Source organism: Xiphias gladius, chromosome 19, assembly GCF_016859285.1.
Source record: "Xiphias gladius isolate SHS-SW01 ecotype Sanya breed wild chromosome 19, ASM1685928v1, whole genome shotgun sequence".
NCBI classification, from domain to species: Eukaryota; Metazoa; Chordata; class Actinopteri; order Istiophoriformes; family Xiphiidae; genus Xiphias; species Xiphias gladius.
Genome location: NC_053418.1, coordinates 22,635,859 through 22,651,305, shown reverse-complemented (window position 1 = coordinate 22,651,305; position 15,447 = coordinate 22,635,859). Strand labels below are relative to the sequence as shown.

At 42.2% G+C, this 15,447-nt stretch overlaps 2 protein-coding genes across 8 annotated transcripts in view; one reads left to right on the top strand and one right to left on the bottom strand.

Moving 5' to 3' along the window:
- Positions 1 to 4,464: 4,464 nt before the first annotated feature.
- neflb (neurofilament, light polypeptide b) lies at positions 4,465 to 7,092 on the bottom strand. Of its 2 annotated transcripts, none has more exons than XM_040155345.1 (4): positions 5,956 to 7,092; positions 5,621 to 5,745; positions 5,063 to 5,481; positions 4,465 to 4,954 (listed from the first exon to the last, which is right to left on the bottom strand). In XM_040155345.1, the coding sequence occupies exons 1-4, from the start codon at positions 7,090 to 7,092 to the stop codon at positions 4,773 to 4,775; spliced, it is 1,863 nt and encodes a 620-aa protein (XP_040011279.1). In that variant the 3' UTR covers positions 4,465 to 4,772. The 2 variants fall into 2 exon arrangements, with proteins under 2 accessions (XP_040011279.1, XP_040011280.1); XM_040155346.1 differs by having other exon boundaries at positions 4,465 to 4,966; positions 5,956 to 7,026.
- A 1,109-nt stretch (positions 7,093 to 8,201) lies between these two features.
- cabin1 (calcineurin binding protein 1) overlaps positions 8,202 to 15,447 on the top strand; it is a 40,562-nt gene continuing 33,316 nt past the window's right edge. For 5 of the 6 annotated variants that reach the window (XM_040155341.1, XM_040155338.1, XM_040155337.1 and 2 more), the window contains exons 1-19: positions 8,202 to 8,374; positions 8,999 to 9,057; positions 9,218 to 9,310; positions 9,416 to 9,529; positions 10,336 to 10,470; positions 10,615 to 10,795; positions 10,905 to 11,034; positions 11,147 to 11,296; positions 11,424 to 11,731; positions 11,887 to 12,064; positions 12,154 to 12,287; positions 12,382 to 12,599; positions 13,272 to 13,344; positions 13,688 to 13,875; positions 13,972 to 14,109; positions 14,402 to 14,590; positions 14,685 to 14,927; positions 15,047 to 15,200; positions 15,298 to 15,413. In XM_040155341.1, coding sequence (XP_040011275.1) covers positions 9,055 to 9,057; positions 9,218 to 9,310; positions 9,416 to 9,529; positions 10,336 to 10,470; positions 10,615 to 10,795; positions 10,905 to 11,034; positions 11,147 to 11,296; positions 11,424 to 11,731; positions 11,887 to 12,064; positions 12,154 to 12,287; positions 12,382 to 12,599; positions 13,272 to 13,344; positions 13,688 to 13,875; positions 13,972 to 14,109; positions 14,402 to 14,590; positions 14,685 to 14,927; positions 15,047 to 15,200; positions 15,298 to 15,413 — 2,745 coding nt within the window. In that variant the 5' untranslated portion in view covers positions 8,202 to 8,374; positions 8,999 to 9,054. The remainder of the gene's footprint in view (positions 8,375 to 8,998; positions 9,058 to 9,217; positions 9,311 to 9,415; positions 9,530 to 10,335; positions 10,471 to 10,614; positions 10,796 to 10,904; positions 11,035 to 11,146; positions 11,297 to 11,423; positions 11,732 to 11,886; positions 12,065 to 12,153; positions 12,288 to 12,381; positions 12,600 to 13,271; positions 13,345 to 13,687; positions 13,876 to 13,971; positions 14,110 to 14,401; positions 14,591 to 14,684; positions 14,928 to 15,046; positions 15,201 to 15,297; positions 15,414 to 15,447) is intronic. The other variant, XM_040155339.1, reaches the window with a different exon arrangement.

Below are 15,447 nucleotides of genomic sequence, written 5' to 3'. Positions count from 1 at the left end.
CCCATTCTCCTTGTCTTCTAATTTAGATCAGATTGTTTTATGTCATATCAGACATCCTTCTATTAAAACTCACTGACTATGATCAGCATTTTAGTGAAAGTGTTAAAAACAGGTGCGAATGTGGATACAGAGCCAGAACAGCTGAATGTAAAAACTCCTCGCACTCATTTTCTGCACAAAAGTTAAATAGTGTTGTAATGAGAGTGGGCTGTAGTTATTGTAGATTAAAAAAACAAAACAAGATGAAGCTACTATTTTTGTCCTGAAGAGTATCCTGTCTGTTTACTTTGTCTTAGGGCTTCTCATTGTGACGCCAAACAGTAACACTATGAACGAACATTTAGCCTGACAGACAGTTGAAATAATAATAAACATGCTCCTTATCTACCATCCACCTTCCTTAACTCTAGAGCATTTGATTAGCACGTGTGTGCATACATGCTTGAGTGCACGTGCTTCTGTGTGTGTGTGTGTGTGTGTGTGTGTGTGTGTGTGTGTGTGTGTGTGTGTGTGTGTGTGTGTGTGTGTGTGTGTGTGTGTGTGTGTGTGTTTTCTTTTTTTGGAATGCACAAAGATGAAGCACATTGAGCATCCATATGTATGAAATGTACCATATAAATAACGCTTGACCTGACTTGACTGCACTGTTATTCGGTTGCTGACATTACTGAACTCAGTGAACTGCTATTTCTGTGTTTTTTCTGAGTGGTAAGGCTCTAAAAACTGGATAGAGCCCCCAGTGAGGTGTTCGGTTCCTGAGACAAAAGCAGACAAAAGGCGTAATGGATTTATGGGTCCACCGCCAGGAGCGCTTGACGCCAGAGGCAAATTGGGCCTCAGCACCCACCTGGCTGTCTGGCAGCCGAATCAGGTAATAGCCTGGTCCTGCACTGCCACACGGATAGGTCAATTAACTATCTGCGCACAAGGACTCAACATCCTGGGGAAGGAGTCTATTTGCAGTTGACTTTTGTGCAGGAAGTCACATCCGAACTTTTCTACTTTTATAGAAACGTTATATAAAGATGTGTTTATCCAGCTCTTGCTGTGTGATGTCAGATCCTGCACGTTTGTCACTATGGTCACTGTGTAATGATGCAAGCGGTCAATATTTTTCTGTACTTGTATACAAGAATTCCTTTACATTTACTCTGCTTGTGATTATCTTTTGGGTGTTATGGTTAGGTACAGGCTGGCCAGATAAACAGTATTATTTTGCAGAAAAGGGTTTCACCTGCAGTCCAGCCTGAAGAAATACAGACCGCAGGACATATATACTGTTAAAATATACAGAATCAGTCTTCTGCAGGTAAGTTAGGGTTAGCACATTTATATCCGCAAGTTTAACATCTCATTTCTAGGTTGTGATGCATGAGAAAGGATGTCCCCTGAGGCTCCCCCATTTGTCTCAATCTGAATCAGTGAAGCATCCCTTGTACCACTGTAGTGTGTATGTACACCAGGAGAAGCAAGTAGCTATTTTTAGAGTGAGAGTGCCACATCTTTAAATGAAAGAGTCTGCTGTCCTCTGTCTTCAAGCCCAATGCAAAGGCTTGTTCGACAGAGGGATTTAATTAGGTAGCTTTCTGAGATCAGCAGAGGGAGCCACAACTCTTATATGAGACTTCCTTTTCTTTGTGGAAACAAAGCGTGGCTGTGTGACAACCAAAAAGGCAGACTGCAGCATGACCACCCAGTCTGCAGTCTGGACCACAGCCCGAGCAGTCTGAGAGGAGTGCACACACCCCACCTACAATTTAAAAAACATAATCAGGAAGACAATTTCTTCTGTCAAGGTGAAGGTATCATCTATCTAAAGACATGGAGAGCATTAACTCTGTTTTTTTTATTATAGTCCCCCAGTATTCATTAAAAGTAATGAATGTAAATACAGCATATGTTTTCTTTTGCAGGTGCCTACATCTGGGACCACTAAAGTGCAACGGTTCACCTCAGAATCAATCTTCTTATAAACTTAAAGGTTATCATGAGTACAAAACCAAATAACAAGCAGTGTTGCTGGTGCTATGATTTGCAGGTTTGAATTCTGACCCTGAGTCCAGAACAGTGTGTTACTGTATTCTGTATCCTCCTGAAATGTAAAAAGGCATTTGTTGTAATGGAAACTTGATATTCTCTTCCTTATGTAGAAAATATTTCATGACCCTGGGACCGAGCCAGTCTTTAGATGTGCAAACATAGAAGCTCTTACATTGAAAACAATCATATCTATTTGGGGGGAACTGTACAATACTGACAATTGTTTGTTTCATTTTTTTTACAGGAAACTTAGCTGCTGCCGACGTCTCCTGTTGAACCTTCAGTTCTTTGTTTTTCATCAAAGGACTGGTACATCTGGGAGGTCTCAGTGGGTCTCCCTCCCTCTGACATAGTGTATGCCCACAAGAGGGAGAGAGTTATAAGATTTATATACCAGTCTGTTTGCAGCCCAAATGTGACAGATGAAACAGGGAGGTGAAACTCAATATCTGAAAGATCAAATGTGATAAAAAATAATACAGCTTTGCTTTGATATGCTACGTTTACAGGGGATCTGTGCCCCACTGTACCTTGAGACGCACCAACATGCACAAGGAAACACACGCACAGCCCCGCAAGCCTCCTCGAGCCGCATGCGCCACGATTGATACATATGAGCACCTGAGGGAGTGTCTATATGTCCTGCTAGTGGTTTACAGTATTTATTGTGAATAGCTCTATCACTGCTTCAGCATTCTCTCTGCAGGCAGTTTGTGTATTAAAGCCAGCCAACAGTAAATCATCAGTGCACTTTTGATCAATAAGAAAACATTTACAATATTGCTGTCCCTTTGAGTGGTGAGAGCTGTGTGAAAGTGAAGCCAAATTTAGTGCAAAGTAGAATTTTTAATGATTAAACTGAGTGCTCTGTTGAACTGGATGTAGTCTTACTGTAGCAACTGAGAGCAACAGAAGGAGGAGGATAATGTAGTCTAGCTCGGGGCGGGGCAAACTGAGGACAGAGGAGGATGGAGAGGGAAAGGAAAAGGAGATTACATATAGTTCAGCGCATTGTCTTGACACATGCAATATCGGCTGGAATATTTACCCAAAAAGGGCAGTTATTAGCATATGTTACAATTCTAAGAAAATGCCGTATTTCAAAGTGTGCTTCAGACTTCAAACAGAAGCTCCTACTTCTAATCCACTCCTGTGTGGGTTTTTGTCTAAATCTGTGTGTGCCAGTGGAGATGACACAAAGAGGGTGTGTGTGTGTGTGTGTGTGTGTGTGTGTGTGTGTGTGTGTGTGTGTGTGTGTGTGTGTGTGTGTGTGTGTGTGTGTGTGTGTGTGTGTGTGTGTGTGTGTGTTTGGGGTTCATTTGTGTGATAGGGAAGGCATCTCTGAAGATGCCTAAAGGAAGCCCACGGTCTATCCACAACTGTGCTGGCTGCAAAACAGTCTGTCCTCTGTCAAGGTTTAGTGCATTGAGATTCTTCTACCTCTCTCCCTGATTCGCCCTCAATCTCTCTCTTTCTCTCCTTAATGAAATAATGAAACTGCTCTCTCTCTCTTGCTGTCCTGCGTGAGTTGACACTTGGCTATATTCTTTGGTGCAGCAGACTAGCTGAGTCATAAAGGTTTCAGCGGGGCCTGATTTATGGACGGCGATGTGGATGGGGGTGAGGCAACGGGAAAAACACCAGCGTCAGCTCACTGATCACAGAGAGTATGTAGGCACATCAGGACGAAGAACAACCTGCTGACTTGAGATAAAGACAAAGATGCCACTGTAATTCATCTCCTTTAGACTAGACTTCAGTTTAGCCAAGTCAAGAGAAATCTAATGTGGTTGTAGTGGCAGTTCACGTCGACAGTGTGAAGCCTTATTCTGTCCGATACAAACAGTGATGCAGTGATTTATTGTTTCATTCCCTTTTTTTTTCTTTGTTTACTGGCTTCATATTGTTTGCTGAAAAAGCCTGAAACAACTCAGACTTGCTGAATTTGCTGGTTTCCCACAGCCCTCCCGTCCAGTTAGATTTATCAACATGGATAGAACCTAGGGCTCTTTAGCCGCCATCTACTGTATTTACTTTATCCATTAACCCCCATTAACATTCCTTTGAGAAGGGAACATTTTGTTGTAAACCCTGAATGAAAAAGGAGCCCCAGGCTACTTAGAAGGTTAAAATCTCTATGCTCGCTTTTGAAAGTGAGTCACGGAGCTTGGACATTGAATATCATTTTTCTGCTAATGCGTTTACTTGTGCTAAAAATTACTAGGTTTGACACTTTATTGCAAGTGTTCCTGTTATGAATATGAATGAAAAAGCTGGCACCAGCTGTAAGTTGACAAGGCTTCAAGGCTTTATTGGAGTTCAGTGCAGCACATCATGCACTTAAAGCACTCAGTGAGGAATTGAAGTAAGGCATCTCAAACTGGGTTTCACACATACAGACAGTTGTACAGGCATGTTCTGGTGGCAGTAAAGCACACAGGTGTTTGCAAACACATCTCCACAAAGCGGAATTTCTACTCCAGTCACATCCTGTCTGCGTCAATTACTTGATTAGCTTTTAAATTCTTTGATTTCTTTGTTGGTACAGTGTGCCTGTGCACATACATGCTAGGAGTCAGTCAGATTGATCATACACAGGCTAGGTTCACTAACACTTCTGATTTCAAGAGATTCTCATTTGGTTTGTATGATACAAAAATCTCTGTATATAGAGCACCGGATATCCTTTGGCCACAGGCTAGCAGGTATTTTTAAAGCATGTCAATTTAAACTTATTTATCTGTTGTTTTTCCGTTTTTTTCTTCAGCCTCCACCTCCTCTTCTTTTTCAGTTTCTTCCTCGCCCGTCTTCTCTCCCTTGTCACCACCCTCTTCCTCTTTCTGGTCAGCGTCATCCTCCTCCTGAGGTTGGCTCTCCTCTCCTCCTTGCTCCTCATCCTCTTTTGCTTCATCTTCTGCCTCACCCTCTTCATTACCAAAATCATGTGAGGAGGGATAAAAGTTAGAGTTAGTTTACTACTACACACATGCACATGTCAGTTAAACAGAATTACCAAACTAACCTCGTTCATCTGCATCTTCTGCTCCCTCTTCATGTTTTTCCTCCTCCTTTTCTTCCACCTTTTCCTCCACTTCCTCCCCTTCTTCTCCCTGCTCTTCCTCTGCCTCCCCCTCCTTCACTTCTCCCTGCTCTTCCTCCTCTTCCTCCTTCTCTTCTTCTTCCACTTGCTCTTCTTCCTCTTGTTGAGGAGGGCTTGCCTCTGCTTGCTGTGCCTGGCTCGCAGATATTGTCTCCTCTGTGGAGAGGGATGAAGTATACAAGCGGGAGCTCAGCAGGTACGGAGCTGCAGAGCTCAGCTGAGAATGCATGGAGGTCTGTCTTTTTCCGTACGATGGAGCAGCATACATGGCTTGGGAGTAAACGGTGACAGACCCCAGACTTGCCACATTGAAACGGCTCTCTTCTCCTTCAAGGAGCTTCCTAACGAAGTAAGACAAACATAAAAAAGAAAATAATGAATGTGTCATAGGGGTGGCATTCAATAAAAAACAAAACAAAATTACAATACAATAGGCTAAACACATGAAACAATCAAAGCTTTATTGATTTTACTATTGACCTGTAAGCTGCAATTTCAATATCCAAGGCCATCTTCACATTCAAGAGGTCCTGATAATCTTTCAAGTAGCGAGCCATGTCATTCTTGTTTGCCCTCAACTCTTCCTCCAGTTGACTTATTGTATCCTGTATAGAAAAAATAAAATGGCATGTTAGTGGCACATTATGGGTTGGATGTAAATTCCAGGAATTGGTCAGACTGGCAGCCTGACTCAATTCTCAATTGTCAAAAAAATTTAGAAATTCACTTAAATCACTTTTAGTAATTTATTATCGAAAGGACATGGTGATATTTGCAGCCCTGTTCCTTTTTTTCAGTGTCTATCTGCTCCTCACCTGCAGTGCAGAGATCTCTGCACTCTGTTTTTCCTCCACTTCTTGTAGTTGGTTTTCCAGAGCTTGGTTCATCTCACGGCAGGCATCAATCTCCATCATCCTGGATTTAAGGAGCCGGCGGTATTCTCCAGCCTCATCTTTGGCATTCCTTGCACTCTCAGTGTTGCGAGCAGTGCCTAATGTCATCACATTTATCTTGTTGGAGAACCACTCTTCAGCTGACTGAAGGTTGCGTTGTGCCACCTTCTCATACTGCACTCGGATGTCACGGAGAGCGGCAGATAGGTCAGGTTTGGCGACCTCCATCTCCACTGAAACCTCTTCGCTGTACTGTATTTGGGCCTGCAGCTCTGCAATCTCACTCTCACAGAGGCGTTTCAGGAAGGCCACCTCATCCAGCACGGTCCCAACTCTTTTCTCAAGCTCAGCCTGGGCCAGTGTAGCTTCATCTGCCCCCTTCCTGGCATCGACGAGCCTGCCCTCTGCTTCCGCTCTGCCGAGCACTTCATCCTCATAGCGTTTTTGCAGGTTCCTCAGCACATCCTCCATCTCATCCCTGTGATCCTGGGCTGCTTGCTTTTCATGGCAAGCCTCTTCTACAGCAGCATGGAGCTGTCGGACCTCATGTTCATACAGGGCTCGAAGGTTTGATGGCTCCGTCTGCCTCTGCCTGAGCAACAGAAGTTCAGTCTCCAGCAACTTGTTCTGCTGCTCCAGTTCATGGACCCGCTCAGTGAAGCTTGCAAAGCGGTCATTCAGGCCCTGCAGCTCAGCCTTCTCCTGGGTCCTTAATGTTTTGAACTCAGAGCTGACCTGGGCTGCTTGGTCAAGGCGTAGCTCAGTGGCAGCTGCAGACACTGGAGCAGAAAGCACGGAGGAGTAGCTGGAGGTAACTCGGGCGTGTGTTGAATAACTTCTGCGTGAGGATGCATAGGAAGTTAGTGGGGCAGAGTGGCTGGAATAGGCAGACCTATATCCAATTCCTCCACCAGCTCCATATCCTGCACTGCGCACCACCACTCTCCTCTTGTAAGAAGAGGGGAAGTAAGGGTCAAAGCCGTTGGAAGTCATGACTTCAGAGACGGGCTGCTCTGTGTCTAGGAATATAGCTGGGTTGACTGCACAGTGAATCTGCATTATTCTGGCTTTTATAGAGCCAGTAATGACTGTGACGTAAGCTATTTTTTGCAGGCATGCTGACAGAAGGAATTGATAATGGTGCCAGCCAGCCAGTCTCAGCCAAGGGAGAGATGGGGTGGGGAAGAGAGTGAGTGTGGGGGGTGGAGGAGGCGGGGATTAGCGCTGGAGCAACAAGGGACTGCAACAGACAGGGTCACTGAGGACAAAGACAGTGTACTGCTACTCCTGAAAACTGCAGAAGTTGTTACAATTTACCATCATAAATCCTGTCAAGGGCATAATGTATCTGTCATGTAACTGTAAAAAACTCTTGAAATACTGCATGATGGAAGAGGGGGAGGGAAACCACCTTTTGTAAAAGATGACACTGCTTTGCATCTGTCTGGTGTTACAAAGAGAAATTAATGACAATATTATTATGTTCTAAATATGCCAATCTAATGCCACAGGAAGTCATTGGGAAGCAAATGAGTCGAAGATGAAACTGTTTGGAAGACCCTGTGGATTAAAAAAAACAAAACACTTGAATCTCAGGGAGAACATTTTACGCTATTATAATAAAAGTTTGCCCTCTAGTGGTCATCTGTTTACCATGCAAGTTAGACATAACAAATGCTGACCACGGTATATACCGTACCCTACCTATATTATTCCCTGATGTAGCCTACATACATTAAACTGCATAACCTAATAACTATATAGTAAGGTTGTGTCCTGCTTGCTGCAGAAATAGGAAATGTTATTGCATGATTTAGTTTATCAGATTATCATTTTTAATTTATCAGAGGAAAACACCCTGCCTTTCTGAACAGACTTAGATTGGTTCGAGCCGCACAACCCATTGCCACAGGCACACGTGAGAAAACTAACGTTTAAATTGTTAATTTTGTCTATATAATTTCTTATAAGGACTTTGCGTTGTTTTTTAAAATTCACTGTAATTACTAACTTAAAATCATCTGCCTTTGTGGTAAATGACATTTCAGAGCCGTGTGTGTTGATAGTGTGGTTTCACCCAATATCATAATATATGATTGGTCACATGAATACACCCATAGTGTATTGACCAATGAGTGACGACCTTGTTATTTGGCGGTTAGCAAACGTCATGCTGTGACGCAAACGATCCTAACCTGAACAACAACAAAGGATGATGGATAGATGAAGTTTCAAACTTGCTTTGTGCTTCTTGTCCAACAACGAACGCCGTTTTTGGGGAATTTTCTGCTATGCTATGGTGACAGCAACGTTACAAATGCATTTCAAACGGGAATGAACGGTAAGTTGCCCATCTTTCTTAGTGATGGTCACCCGGTGAAATAGTAGCTAACGTTAGCTCATGTAACGGGTCAGCTAACGTCAGCTAGCTGAGACTGTAGCGTGAGCTGTTAGCAAGTTGAATCTGCCAGCCCGTCGGGATAAAATACGTTCACCACCTGCTGTCCGGAGCTGTGGTTGATCATTCACCAGTGAAACTATACACTAGCTCAGGGCAAGCTGCAGCAATGTCCCACCGCAGAGCTAAGCTAACTTGGCTATGAGTGAGATTTTGGAAAGGTTAGCGAGTCTGTCCCCGAGCCCTTCTCGGCAATTGATTACACTACGTTGCAACGTTCTTCTCATTGTTGAGTTAGGGTATATTTAGCCCGAGATGTTCACACATCTCTACATAAACTGAATGAAGAATAGGAGACTGTTGAAGGCAAGGCAGTCGACTGGCATTGGTAAATGAGAGAGTTGGCAGCAGCGTGGGGCAGTCTTTGCAGTTGACTGTCTGGTGACGGAACGTACAACATCATTGTCTCTGTGTTTTTCTTGTATGGTTACTTATGCACGCTCAATTGATATTGTGCCTACTTTTAACTTTCTTTCTTTCCTTTTCGGTTTCCATACATTTCTATAGATCCAATCAGAGTCTGCAAACCTTGAGAGTGGAAGCTCTGCTTTCCTGATATTAAAATGGTAAGGCTTTCTGTCATTGAATGCATCCTCGGTAGCTCTTTGTTTTGTATCAATACATCTTGGGATTGTGCATACTGTTCTGCTCCTACTGGCCCCTCTTCCTGACTTATATATCCGCTTGCTAAAAGGTTTTGCCTCTTTCCTGTGTTGTTCTTTACAGATTCGCATAGCAGCACTCAATGCTGCTGCAACAGCTGCAGATGAGTCTCAAGACCCCTTGAGAAGTAACAAGAGTCAGACAAAAGAGGCTCAGGTACAGAACATATAATAATGATTCAGCAATATGTGGCATCTTCACCGATGCAGTCATTTCCCCCCTGCAATAGTGAATGAGTTGTTTGTTTATTTTTCTCCACAGGAAGCTGAGGCTTTTGCTTTATATCACAAAGCTTTAGATCTTCAAAAACATGACAAGTTTGAGGAGTCTAGCAAGGCGTATCACGAGCTTCTCAAAACTCCACTGCTCAAAGAGGTAAAATATCACACAGTATATAGTCCCATCAAGATTGTCAAAAAATCTTATCTTGTTCATATGGTTGCACAGAACACCCAAAATACTGTGTATCTGGGTTGTAATTTAGAGCAGTGTAATAATCTCACATAATTGCAGTTAAACACCCCTTTTAGTTAGTGAGGAGGATCATTAGTTTTGGTACAGACCTAATTCAGCATGATATCCAGACATGGCCAGGATTTATGATGTGAACTAATCTGATTTCCTTTCACAATAACATAATTTGCATTTGTAACATTTGGCAGACAACTCTTAACCAGAGCAATTAAAATACTGATCAGTAATCATATTTTAGATATTTCTCACACATTGTAGCAGTCCTCTGAACACTTGTAATAATTTCAGGGACTGGTGCTGAAATGGTGTTCACATCTGAAGTCCCTTTTTAGGTTCTTGGAGAGAGAATTAGAAGTCTTCACTCATTATCAGTGTTCTAGTATTGTCAAAAAATTTCTTCTTAACAGTCTTTTTGGCAAACTTTGTGAAGGTCTTCTTGTTACAAGTATTTCTCTGCTTTCTCTCCAATGCTGTGCCAATGTTGTATGACTAACAAGTCAGATTAAAGTGCCAAAATGCAGTTTCACTGGTAAAATAAAATTTACAATATGCGTTTCAAATTTCGCTTTGTGGTAGCACAAGCCCTGCCCAGGTACAGGAGCTGTATGTGTTATCATTCATATGGCTTGACAGCCTTAAAATGAATCTGCATTGTGCACTCTGCACTGTGTTTGGTGCCTAATTTGATGTATCCTTTAATATTTTAGGCCATGCCCTCAGATGATCAGAGAGTGGGTCTCAAGCATCCTGGACTGATGTTGAAATATTCTACTTTTAAAAACTTGGCCAGTATGTCTGCATCACGGGATGACCTGGAGACCGCTATGGAGTTTTATTTGGAGGTGAAACAACAAAACAGTGCCAATTTAATACTTAATTATCATTCTTGGCATTGCACCGCTTTGTGCATCTTAATGCGTCTTTTTAATGCACATGAATAACACTGTATTGAATGTTCATACCTTATTTTCTGCTCTGGTCTTTAGGCTGTTATGTTGGATTCTACTGACGTGAACATGTGGTACAAAATTGGTCAGTTGGCTGTGCGACTGGTGCGCATTCCTCTGGCTCGACATGCCTTTGAGGAGGGATTGCACTGTAACCCAGATCACTGGCCCTGCCTTGACAACCTCATAACTATTCTTTACACACTCAGTGACTACACCTGTATGTAATACATCACCATAAGCTCTTTTTTCTGTATCCGCAGTCATTACCAGTGCGAGAGCTCAAGTATAAAAAGAGAAGTAACTGTCATCTGCATGCATTTTTCTAGGCTGTTTGTACTTCATCGCCAAAGCCCTAGAGAAGGATCATTGTTACACTAAAGGCCTGGTGCTGAAGGAGAAAATCTTTGAGGAGCAGCCATGTCTGAAGAGGGACACGATGCAGATGTTCATGAAATGGTGAAGCCAGCTCACTTGTTATTTCTCCACCTGTTTAGAATGTGTTCTAGCTGCAGCTCCATACATTCACATCTCTGACAGACCTCTGTGCTGTGGTGTGGGTCATTTGCAGCGATATGTCTATTCACTATGTGGAAGTGGACGAAGAGGAGCGCAAATCCATTGTAGAGGAGGCCCTGGAGATACGGAAACGTAGACAGGCACTCTCTCAATGTGAACCAAAACCGGACCTTGTCCTGATTCAGCCCATCCGCCGCCTCTCGTGAGTGCTGTGCTGTTATGTCTCTGTTTGCTACTTTTGAAAATAATATAAATGAGGATAACAGTCAAGATTTGAGCACATGTTATATGCCTTTCTGCAGTGACATTTTGTTTTTCTTTAATCTCAGATGGAAGCATGTTGGCGAATGCCTCCTTACAATGTACAGACACCAAACCACATGTGAGCCGCCACGTGTGAGTCTTGGCCGCAGGATTGACTTGTCAGAGTACAGTGACCCAAACTTCCTCCACAACCTCCCCCAACCCAGCAGCCCTGTCAGTATGGGCCAGACCACCGTGCTGAGCAGCAGCCCCAGCTCCTCCCTGCCACCAGTAGCCCTCCCTGAGCCAGTAATGCTGCCCCAGCCTGGCAACCAACCTCTGATTACCTCCAGTCAGACCACTGTGGAGATCACCACTTCTGCTCCCCCCGTTGGTTAGTTGTTTATAAAAAGAAATTACTCTTTTTGCCTGCCTACATATGATAAGTAATTATAAGCTTTTTTTTTTTTTTTTTTTTTTTTAAGCAATTGTAAATGCAAATGTGTAACCAATTATGTACAAGATTTTTATGCTTTTGTATGTTCACAGCTACGGCACTGGACGTTTCACTGACAGATAAAGTGAAGAAAGTGCCAAAAAGGAAACGTGGGATAGAAGATAGTGGGGAAACAGCAAAGCGACGCTCAGCACGTGTTCGGAACACTAAATGCAAGAAGGAAGAGAAGGTTGATTTTCAGGAACTGCTTTTCAAATATCTACCCTCCAGGTATCTTACACTAAATTTAAGATATAATCCATTAATATATAGGTCGTTACAGTTTTTTCGATCATATGCAATTTTCTGCTTTGTTTTAGGCTAAAGAAGTTTGATCCTGATAATGATGATGAGAGTCTGAGTAATCTTGAAACGCAATGTGATGGGAAGGAGGACATACAGCCTCTACATGGGAGTTGCTTGCCTGTTGATTCAGTTGAATACATGGAATCTGGTATGTAGTACATCGTGGATATGTATTTACAATGCTCTGTTGTGCTATGTTGCTGTTTCTGTCGTATTAAGAAAGAGTGTGTTCGCTTTTGTAGAGCAACAGGATGTCCATAACTTCCTGCTCAATAATATGACCAATGGTGGTATACTGGACCTGATGATGCGCTATCTGAAAGCAGTGGGTCAGAAGTTCATGAAGGAGTGGCCTAGGGGGCTGACTGCTGTGGTACTGGAAGTCTATCAGACCTGGAGGAAGCACAGCAGTGGTCTTCCTAACCCTTTGCTTCGGGACTGCAGCAACCAACACATCAGGGTAAATTACCAAAAAAGGGTTGATTTCTTGATTTCTTGATCAGATGTGCTTCAATGTTCCTTTGTCTTTTATCATGTTTTATCTTAGCACTCATGGTTTTAATATTCCCTCTTGATCTCCTTTTCTTTTCCTTTACCTTATTCCATTTCCTGGTATAATTGTGTTTTGTTTTTTAAAACTTTAATTTAAAAATGTATCGATTTATTATGTGTGCTTTTGTTGTTTGTCTTGCTTATAAATGTGCAGACAATGTTAAGCACTTTGTAAACAATGTTTTAAAAACTGCTATATAAAGTTGTTATTATTATTATTATTATTATTATTATTATTATTATTATTATTATTATTATTATAAGGAAAATTTCCTTAACTATCATTATTTTAATAGGTTCATTTGAGTGTGTTATGAAATGACAAACCTTTGTTGTACGTGTATCTTAAAATGTGTTTTTGGTGTGTGCTTAAAATTAAAATGTTGGCATTGTGCCAGATAATTGTGATGTTTTTAAACTAAAGCTGGATCCAGTTTTGGAAAGGTCTGCGGACTCCAGGGTCTAATAGATGTTTAAATATTCTTATATTGAGACCAAGGACATTTTTTTTCCAAAATTGGCCTCAGATTTTGCACCTAAAATGATCTCTAATAAGTGTCTATATCTGCTACACATACAGGAAATGTTGGCAATGAGCTTGGCGTGTATGGAGTTACAGTTGGAGCAATGGTTACACAAAAAAGGGAAGACTGGTAAGTACCAGTAAGCTAACCCACATCCATTCCTTATTTGGAGTTTAACAAATCTTGGTGGAGTGCATTATAATACTGTGCTGCAGTATTTTGAAGCAACATTGTGGAACCCACAGGTGCTGTAATATGCCATATTACAAGTACCACTGACAAAATTTTAACACAACCCAAATGCATTATATGTCATTGTTGCTGTTTGTATTTTAAAAAAATTGACCGATTGGCCTAAAGGGGGCACTGTTATTACAGTTCTAAACATGATGGCATACGGTGATTTGTTAAATATTAGAAGGTCACTTGTGGGGAACAGCATGTTTACACTTGGCTTGTTATGTGTTTTTAGTGTCTCCAAGAAGAAGCAGCATTGGTCCTGGCAATGACACAGCTGACTTAGAATTCCCAGGGCAGCACTTCCAGGGTGATTTATTACTGCTGGCCTTAGGTTCATCCCAGAGAGACCTGTTTGAGGATGACTGGCTGGATGTCATGGTGCGCGTCTACTGGCTCAAGGCACGATTTTTGGCCCTACAGGTAGAGTCTTTTTTTTTTTTTTTTTTTTAAGTTTGTTTTCAGGTTTTATTCCAGAAGCCCCTAACTTGTAAGTCTGTCTTTCTTCTCTTTTGTCAGGGAGATATGGAGTTGGCACTGGAGAGCTATGATGTCTGTATAGGCCTATTGCAGAGCAAACCAAAGTCCACCGAAGGGAAACATTACACCATCAACCTGCCTAACCTACGTGTAGATGCAGCAATCTCTGTGGAGGAGGTCAGTGTACCCCATATTTCCAATATATTATTATAATTGATTTTTAAAATGGAAATTTCTCAATGATTTCATGAGTTATGAAAAGAAAAAGTCTCCAAGCCATACTGTGCCATTAAAGAAAGCGTGATACGCAAAGAAACAAAATAATTCAATAAACAAAAGTTTTTCTTTTGATTTTTAGTGTTTACTATAATTCAATATTTTTTAAAAATCAACTATTAGAAAGTCTCCCGAGCACTTCTAGCTGTTTTGACTGGATTTCATTTTGTGTTTCCTCTGTCCCCACTGACAGATCGACAAGAGGCTGAAGTCTCTGGAGCGTTGCCAGTCTTTGGAGGAGATCCAGCGACTCTTTGAGTCTGCAGACTTTGAGTCTGTTGTGCGTCTGCTGCAGCCCACTCTTAATTATGGCGGCAGGAGTAAATCTCTGGAATTTGTGAGCTCAGCACCAGAGCGGCCTGCTCAGCTAATGCTGCTGCAGGTTAGATATTCTGATAATGATTGAACTTATTTATCTTTTGAAATGTGTTATGGTTGACACTTCTCATTCTCTGAATTTTAATTCACTGTCCTAGAACTCGCTGTTGAGGCTGCAGGATTACCAACAGTGTTTGGAGTGCTGCGAGCTGGCTCTGAATGAAGCACTGCAGCAGTTCAACTCTGCTTCAAACAGCTCTCCCCCTAGTAAGGAGGAGTGGGTCAGCACCATTGGAACATTGCTGGATGGCATCGAGGTCTGCTTCACCAAAGACTCAGAGCTTCTAAGCAATGTTCCCCACTTCTCGAGTATGGCTCGACTGGCAAACAACCTAATTCAGGTTAGGAGAGAGCTAAAGAGGGCACTGGTTTTCCTAAAGAAACAGTTAAACTGGTACTATAATAAGAATTTGATAAGCCTTTGTGGAATTTTATTGTGTGGTTGCTGTTGTGTTTTCAGCTGATTGATCTTAGCATGGCCATTTCCGACGATCCCAAGGAGCCCTATTTCTTCTCGGTTCTGCCTTGGATTATACTGTATCGCATTATCAAATATGAGGAGGCTGCTTTTGACTGTATTCTTCGACAGCATATCTCTTTAGGGGATGATGAAGGTTTGTTGACTTCTTGTTTTCATGCCTTCAGTTTTCCCTCGGTGTTTATGCCATTGTCCTTGTAACAGTGAGTGACCCTATCAAATCTCATTTTCAGATGATTCAGACACTCCTATGCTACCCTCCTCCCTGATGCTTCTGAACACAGCCCATGAGTATCTTGGCCGTCGCTCCTTGTGCTGCAACTCAGACGGTGCACTCCTCAAATTCTATGTAAGTTTGATTGTAAACTTCTCTGCAACTAATG